This window comes from Manis javanica, chromosome 5 (genome assembly GCF_040802235.1).
Source record: "Manis javanica isolate MJ-LG chromosome 5, MJ_LKY, whole genome shotgun sequence".
In the NCBI taxonomy this organism is placed as follows: Eukaryota; Metazoa; Chordata; class Mammalia; order Pholidota; family Manidae; genus Manis; species Manis javanica.
The window spans coordinates 11,328,468-11,336,601 of NC_133160.1; the positions used below are offsets into that span (position 1 = coordinate 11,328,468).

Here is an 8,134-nt window from a genome sequence, read left to right on the forward strand (position 1 = left end):
TGGTGAGAAGCGCCCACAGGCGGGATTCAGCAGGACGAGGGGGTATCCGCAGGGCGCTGGGTGCTGCTTCAGACAGCAGGCGGGCAGAGGTGGCATTTGAGGAGTGTCTGGGAGGCCCCTCTGGCTTCCTGCCCGGACTGCCAGAGGAATAGGTGGCTGCTGGCATGCAGAGCTCTGGAGGACACTCTTGTTGTGCGAGTCGAGGATGGCAAAGGGGCTGTGGCTGCAGTGGGGTAGGGGCTGGGTGGATGGGGATGCAGCAGCCCCACCCTCACCCCCATCTTTCTCAGGGCGTTTTACCTGGAACGGTCTAACCTGCCCACGGATGCCAGCACCACGGCGGTGAAAATAGACCAGGTATGTCCACTCTCCCCTGACCCACTTGGAGTTTGGGCAGAGCTGGGGTCTCCCGGGGTCCAGACTCAGCAGACAGGGCCCAGGGTTGCCCAGCAGCCAGCATCCTGAAGCCCCTGCCATCCCTCCTCTGGGCCCAGCCTCCCTGGGATTGGTCCCTCCCCATTCTAGAAATTGCAGCTTCAAAGTCCTAGGGTGACTTGTCGCTGGCACCCACCCACCTGGACCTCCCTCATGCCCTTGTTCACTGCAGCCTTTCCCTGAGGCTTGAGCCCACACCACATGTGGCTGTGTGCTGTTCTTTTTGTTTGTTTATTTGAATTTATTGCCAGCATTTAAAAATCAAAAGATTTCCCAAGAAATGGAGGCTCCCAGCTTTTCCTGAGAAATGGAAACATCTGGCTGTCCCAGGCGCACATTCCCACGTGTCACGACTGGCTTCCTGAGGGCACACGTGCCAGGCCTCTCCCCGCTTCCCAGGCTCAGGCGGGCCTTGAATCTGACAGTGTTTGGCAGGGACTGGCCTGTGAGACTGGGGGCTCCAGGAGAAGTGGAGGGCACTCCTTTGGGAGTGTGTAGTCCGACTGGCAGGATATTAAGGTGACACAGAAAGAATTGGTGGAGCCCCATTTTGTGCCTTCACAAGGTGATGAAGGAAAGCTGTAGGGGAGGAAAACTTCCTGGGTGTGTGTGTAGTGGGGGTGGGGCTGCCGTTTGGAGAGGGCAGAGGAGGGCACACGTGAGCAGGTGAAGAGAATTAGATCGGAATGTTACATCATGAACACTGCATACCAGCTTGAGGGGCAGTGGGGAGCCACAGATGGTCCTTGAGCAGGGGTCACAGAAGTGAATCGGCCTTTAACTCCCTGAGCTGAGCCAGGAAGTAGCTGCGTAGCAGAGCAGGACTGGAGGGAGATGATGGGCAGGAGGGCTGGTGGGGAACTTCTGACCGTCCTGGTGTGGGTGTGTCCCCCAGCTGATACGCCCCATCAATGCCCTGGACGAGCTCTGCCGCCTCATGAAGTCCTTTGTCCACCCCAAACCTGGTGCTGGAGGGAGCGTGGGCGCCGGCCTCATTCCCATCTCCTCCGAGCTCTGCTACCGCCTGGGTGCTTGCCAGATCGCCATGTGCGGCACGGGCATGCAGAGGTGAGCTGCCCCAAGCCCAGATACGGGGGGTTGGGGAGGGGCCTGGGTCGGCCTCTGGGCAGTTCAGGGGCCCAGGACAAGGAAGCAGAGACTGTGTTTGAATCCTGGTTCTGCCACTGCCTGTGACCGCAGATAAGGGCTTGGCCCTCTCTCAGCCTCAGTTTCTCAGTTTGTGAAATGGGACCCCAGGAGTACATGGTCCTAGGAGAGCTGGGAAACTTTCTGTGTCTCCAACTCTGTGGCTTGTGTGCATGAGAATCTGTGCAGTGTGGTTCTGCTTGAACATTCATTCAACATTAACAATGACTGCTCATCTTTACTGGGGCAAACTGGCCTCCGTACCTCCTTGGACACCCCCCACTTTCTGTCCTTTGTCCCTGCTGCTCATTCCAGGGGGATAGATGTCACCTTTGCTCTGAGGCCTTACCTGACCTTTGTATTTAAAACTGCACCCCTCCCCTGTCTCAGCACCTTCCCCGGCTCTGTCCTCGTTACCACCCCACGTCCAAAGTACTTTGTGTATCGTTCCCGGCCACCCCTCTGCAGGCCAGCTAAGGGCAGGGTCCTGTTTTGTCCCCTGCTGTACTGCAGCACCTAGAACAGTGCCTGGCCCACAGCAGGTGCTCGGTACACATCTGTTGGCAGTGCTCACTGTGTACTGGGCAGCCTCATTAACGTTCCCCATGGGTTAACTCATCTCTTCCTTGCAGGGCGCCAGCCCAGCAGGGCCTGTTCCAGGGCTTCTCAGCTGAGGGTGATTTTGCTTAGTTGGGGGGCCGCGGTTTTGGTTCACGACTAGGGGGACATAGGTGCTGCTGGTATCGGTGGTGAGAAGCCAGGGATGCTACTAAACATCTTATGAAGCATGGGACGCTCCCCTACCCCTGCCTCGTGGAAATGTCAGGGCGCACTAAATTTATCCCTGTCTTCCAGTTAAGGAAACCAAGCCCTGGAGAGGTCCTCTTACGCTTACAGAGTAATCACATGGGTGGGATTGAATCAGAGCCTGTTCTAGAATTGTTCAGAACAGATGTGAGGAGGAAACAGAAGTGTCCATATCAAGCCTTGCTGATAGGTCGTGAGGCATTACGGGAGTCACTCCCTTGCTTGTTTCAGCAAGTACTTACCGTGGGCCTCCGAGCTGGGCCCTGGGAACATCCCAGGAAGGAAACAGGCGAAGTGCCTCTGCCTGCCGCCCACATGCTAAGGCGGTGCCTGTGGTAAAGTGGTGAAGCCTCTGCTGTGAGCCGGAGTGTGGCTACTAAGAGGAAGAATGGTCAGATGGGGAGGGGACAAGGCGGGCAGGGCTTCAGGGCATCTCAGAGAGATGACACTCGAGGGTAGGGGGCGGGCGCAGCAGTTGCCTCTGGGGAGGAGAGGCAGTTCCCAGCCCCGGGGCAGGTGCTCACTTGCCTGGAGAGAGGGACCCAGGCCTCTGGCCCTCAAGGTCCGGGAGGTAGAGGGTCTCGGTGGCAGAAGCTGTGGGGGGTGGGAAGTTGCCCATTATGGTCACCCGCCGCCCCTGCCTGCCCGCAGGAGCACCCTGAGCGTCTCCTTGGAGCAAGCGGCCATCTTGGCGCGGAGCCACGGGCTGCTGCCCAAGTGCATCATGCAGGCCACGGACATCATGCGCAAGCAGGTGAGGCAGCCTGTGTGCCGGGGCGCCCCGGCCTGGGAGCAGTGCATTCTCAACTGGGGTGGGATGGGGGTCCGCCTGGGGTGGCCATTAGCTCCATGCGTGGACCTCCTCCCCAATTGGAGGGGGCCCTGGATTTTGGCTTCTGGGCCTCCTATTCCTCCCCCATCCCCCACAGGCAGGTCCCAGGGCTCAAGGTTCTTTCTTCCCAGGGCCCCAGGGTGGAGATTCTGGCCAAAAACCTCAGAGTCAAGGATCAGATGCCCCAGGGTGCACCAAGGTGAGTGGCTGTCCCTCTCCCCTCCCGTCCCCTCCTGTCCCCTCCCCTCCCCTCCCCTCCTGTCGGGCCTGGCATCAAACTCCCACCTAGACTTACCTTAGGCAGACTCCTAGTGTTCAGATGGGGGCTTCACCTCTCACTTATGGGGACCCCACTCTGGGAGCAACGAATACAATTCAGTTGGTTCCTTCCCAAAGGAGCCCCTACTTTGGCTGGGAAGATGAGACAAGGGCCCCCGAGTGAGCCATAGGACAACGATTTGGAGTGACCCACTGGCCCATCCACCTCTCCACGCAGCCTGCTCCCCTCAGGCAGCTGCTGCTTCCTGTCCCCACGACCCAGTCGACTGTCCACTGCGCTTTCAGACCTCCCCATGGCACCTTGTGTTGTCTCCTATCCCAGTGTTAACCAATTGTGGTCTGTCTGCTCTCTCCAGCCACACTGCCCCTGTTTGCTATCAATATCTGCCTGCAATTTTAAATAACTTTTTATTTTGAAATAGTTTGACTCACAAGAAGTTGCCGAAATAGTACACAGTTCCCATCTTGGAGCCCTAGGTGCCCTTCACCCAACCCCCAGTGATAATGCTTCATGCAGCCACAGGACATTGTCAAAACCAGGAAATGGCCTCTGCGATGCAGGGACTCACGTACAGATCAGTTTGTGTTTTACCATTTTTTGCATGCTCCCTTTTAGCCCTCATTTCTTTTTAACACTTTCATATGTTACTTGCCCTGCTCTAGGCACTGCTCCAATCTCTTTACCTGTATTACCTCATTTATTCCAAACAACCCTGTGAGTCAGGTACTGTTATCCCCAGCTGGCAGGTGGGACACTGAGGCACAGAGATGTAAAGTATCTTGTCTGAGGTCACACAGCTAGTAAATGGCAGAGCTGGGATTCTGCACCCAGGCAGTATAGGTCTGGAAGCTGAGCTCTGAGCCCCTGTGCTGCCGTGCTTCTCTGTCTTGCCTGGTCACTGCAGTAGCCTCCTGTCCGGTCCCCCTGCCATCGTTCCCCCCACAGCAGAACCGACTGTCACTTCTGCTTGAAACCCATTAGTGGCTCCTTCTTACTCAAAGATGCAGCTCAGCATCCTCCTAGCGCAGGCGTTAAACCAAGTCAGCTCTCTGTGGGCTGCAGGAGAGACCCCCAAGATACACTGAATGAAAAAACTCAAGTTGCAGAGCGCTACCTCTGGTTTGTCACCATTCGTGTGGAAAGTGCACACCCTCTTAAATGTGTAAACACACCCACACATATATCCGAACACCCAAACTTGCACAGGTGGGTGGGACTGTGTTTGTAAATCCCTTGCGAGTCTGGAGGGAGCAGAGACTGCCTGCAGGGAGGGGACCGGAGTGCAAGCAGCATGAACATTTTTTCCTCTGCGTGATTTTATACCATTCAAGTTTTGTTTTTTGGGCATGGATTACATGTTCAAATAAAAATGGAAATAATTACAATAGGCCTTGGCCCACCTGACTGCTCCTCAATTCTCTTCACCTTCATTTGCTAGGCTCTACCGCCTCTGCCAGCCGCCGGTGGATGGAGACCTCTAAACGCTGCAGTGCCCGGAGTCGACTGCGTCCTCTGGAGCTGGGATTTGGGAGGACACAGGGCCATGTCGGTCGGCCTTCCCCAGAGCTGGTCCGAGGCCTCTGCTCCCACCTGCTCCATCACCTCCTTTGAGGACAAGTGGTGCCCACACTCTTGGGACAAGCTGGCTGATTGGCCCGCGGCCTGCACATTCTCTGAATTCTGCCAGATGCCCGAAGGGTACTGGGGACCCACAGAACGGAAGGGTGCAGCCAGGGCCTGGGCTCCTGCCCACAAGTCCCCAGGACATAGGGGAGAAGTCACGGGCACAGCAGCTGGAGGCCCACAGACCCAGCTCCCCCTGGATGGCTCAACCTGCACTTTTGAAACCCCTGGTTTCCTTCAACATCCACATTCCAGGCGACACTCGTGTCTCCTCCTCCTCACCTTAGCTTCCAGGTTCACCCCTAACCTTGTACTAACCTGCTTGGTGGACTCCGAAAAGCTGGGCTTCTGTCAGGAAAGACAGAGAGACAGGGCACAACGTGTTAGCAAGAGGACACTCAAAAGTGACACCAGCTTCCGACATCCTGGCCACTGGAACCTGAGCATTCAGCGCGGGGCACAAGATTTGCTCCGGCTTTATTTATATGGCGTGAAATCTCTATGGTTTATTTTGGGGTCTTAATGTTTGTTGATGTTGTCAGGATCTTTTTTTTCCAGGTTGTGACTATATATTTGACATTTTAAATTTCAAAGAGAAGTATATTGTCTAACAGGGGACCAACATAAGGTAGTATGGACACCTTTTCCCAGTTCTACTAAAAAAAAAAAAAGAAAAGAAAGAAAAAAAGGAAAACTAAATTATTGAAAAGTCAAAAAATGTCAATATTTCATCATTTTTACTATCAGGATCATAAGGTATCACTTTCAGGTATTGTCTATGATTCTCTCCCCCGGCCACCCTCAGTGCTCCAGCCGTTGGTCAGGATTAGAATGAATTACTTTGCTGTCTTTGAATTCCTGCCAACAAGGGTTGGAGAGGCGGCTGGGTCAGGGCTGGGGTGGAACCACCACCTGGGATGCTGTTCCGCACAGATGTCTGTCTGCAGGTAGGAGGGCCACTGGGAAACAATGGGTGGTGGCTTCCGTAATTTATTTTCTTGGCATCAGCTCAGCGTAGGGTGTTCGGTACTTCTCAGCCAGCCTGAGAGACAGGAAGCCAGCTTGCCTGCTACCTTCTGGGCACAGGGACCCATCTGAGATCCCCTTCGCAGTTTGTCCCCTCCAGTTCCTGTACGCCAGCAGGGAAATGTCATAGGTGAGGCAGAAGGGAGGGACTGTCCTTCCGCCCTTGGCTGGTGGGTGAGAGCAGGTGTGGTTTCCACAGCTCCTGAGGCTTGAAGCCATGCCAGTATCTTGACCTCCTTGGACCCCAGAAACCTTCTTTTTGTGCCCACCTGTCACTAGATTGCAAGGGGCGAGCTTGTTGCTGGAAACGGGTAATACTGTTAGACACAAGGACCTGTGTTAGGCCGCTGGCAGGAATGGACAGGACAGGAGCTCCTGAGTGCACTGGTTTACTTTAAAATGTACAGATCTTCTCATTAAGTCCATGATAGATTTTTTATATTATTATTAAAGTCAGTTTATAATACAAAGATCCTGATCTGTGGTGGGTTCCTTTGGGGTCAACCTGGTGTGGCCAGCACCACGGGAGGAGTGGGCCTCAGCTTCAGAGCCCATGGAGGACGGTTCCCACTGATACCATTAGGGTTCTTGAGGCAGAGACCCCTACTCACAGACATCACCACTCTGAGCCTCTTTCCTCTAAAATCAGGATGTACTTTCCTTGCCGGGCAGTGGTGAGGACTGCCCGAGATGGCACGGCAGGGCTGTGCCTCCAGGGTTCCAGGGAAATAATGGTCTTTACATTGTATTTCACTTTTAGTTTGGATTCTGAGCTACCATTTCATTGCAGTGTGGGGAAAGTGTATTTTTCCAGGCATTCCCTGGAACATGCCAGGGTTCTTGATCTTACATGTACCCAGGGGTCAGTGTAGGCCCAAGGGATGCTAGTGACCTGGCTTCTGCCCTCGCCTACAAGACCCATTCTGGTCTGGGATCTGTGATCAGGTGGGAGTGGAGCTCCGAATACTCAACACGTGTTTGGGCTGGTTCCTGGCCAATCAGAACGCTGGCCGCAAACCAACCCTTCAGAATAGACACGGGCACAGGCACATTGCACGCATGCCTGGACCTGTGGTCTAGGGCCTGGGATGTGAGCTGGTTCTCCCCAGCCTGGGCCTGGGCAGTCTTTTTGAAGCTGCCAGGATCCATCTGCACAGCCAGAGAAACCTTCCTCAGGGCCACATTTGACCTGCTTCCCCTTTTTCTTGACTTGCCCTATGCCTGCCCCCATTTCCCTCCCTCCCTGCCTCCCTTTGTCTCTTCCTTCTTCTCTCCTTCCTTTCTTTCCCACACTCTGGGAAACACTGATATCTATGAAAAGCACCCTTGGGGTGCCCTCCTCTTGAAGTATGCCCCACCCCCATTATGGCCACACTTGGGAACCCCCCCCCCCCCAGAGCCATGATACTCTCGCCCCGTCCTGCCATTCCAGACTGGAGCCTCTTCTTTTTTCATCTCTTTTCTTCCCAAACTAGCCTGTCTCGGAGCCCCACTCTCTCAAGGCCCAGACTGAGGCCCCCCCTGAGAGAGCCTTGTGTCTTTCAGTTACAGATATCAGAGACTCGGTTCTTCCTATAATAGATGAAGGTGATTTCTGGTGGGATTTTAGATGAGGTGATGGACAGATTATTTGGGGTTTTCTGAGGCCAGTGCTTGGGTCAAGGGAAAATCACTCTAAGAGGAAAGCTGTCAACTCAGTCTATATTTGGGGTCAACAGGGAGGATTTGCTGCCTTCCTTCGGGCAGATGCTTATAGAGAACAGCAATTTCTTCCAGCTATGTATCCTCGGGGCCTGCAATGAGAAAAGTGAATTCTCCTGTAGTGTTGGACAAGGCCAGGTTTGGTTTAGAGCTAAGAAGTGGGGTCTCGGTAGCCTTGAGCAAGTCACATTGCTTCTCAGATATAGAGCTGCATCTGCAAACTTGGGGTGAAAGCCCTGATCTCCTCCTTTCTCAGGAAGACCTTTTTCACTGTCCAAAATGGA

The 8,134-nt window shown here is 54.4% G+C and overlaps 1 protein-coding gene across 1 annotated transcript in view; it reads left to right on the top strand.

The window, feature by feature from the left end:
• PREX1 (phosphatidylinositol-3,4,5-trisphosphate dependent Rac exchange factor 1) overlaps positions 1-6,632 on the top strand; it is a 175,321-nt gene extending 168,689 nt beyond the window's left edge. The window contains exons 36-40 of the mRNA XM_037006253.2: positions 291-357; positions 1,331-1,503; positions 3,040-3,142; positions 3,352-3,419; positions 4,939-6,632. Of these exons, the coding sequence (XP_036862148.1) occupies positions 291-357; positions 1,331-1,503; positions 3,040-3,142; positions 3,352-3,419; positions 4,939-4,981 (454 nt within the window). The 3' untranslated portion in view covers positions 4,982-6,632. The remainder of the gene's footprint in view (positions 1-290; positions 358-1,330; positions 1,504-3,039; positions 3,143-3,351; positions 3,420-4,938) is intronic.
• The last annotated feature ends 1,502 nt before the right edge of the window (positions 6,633-8,134 follow it).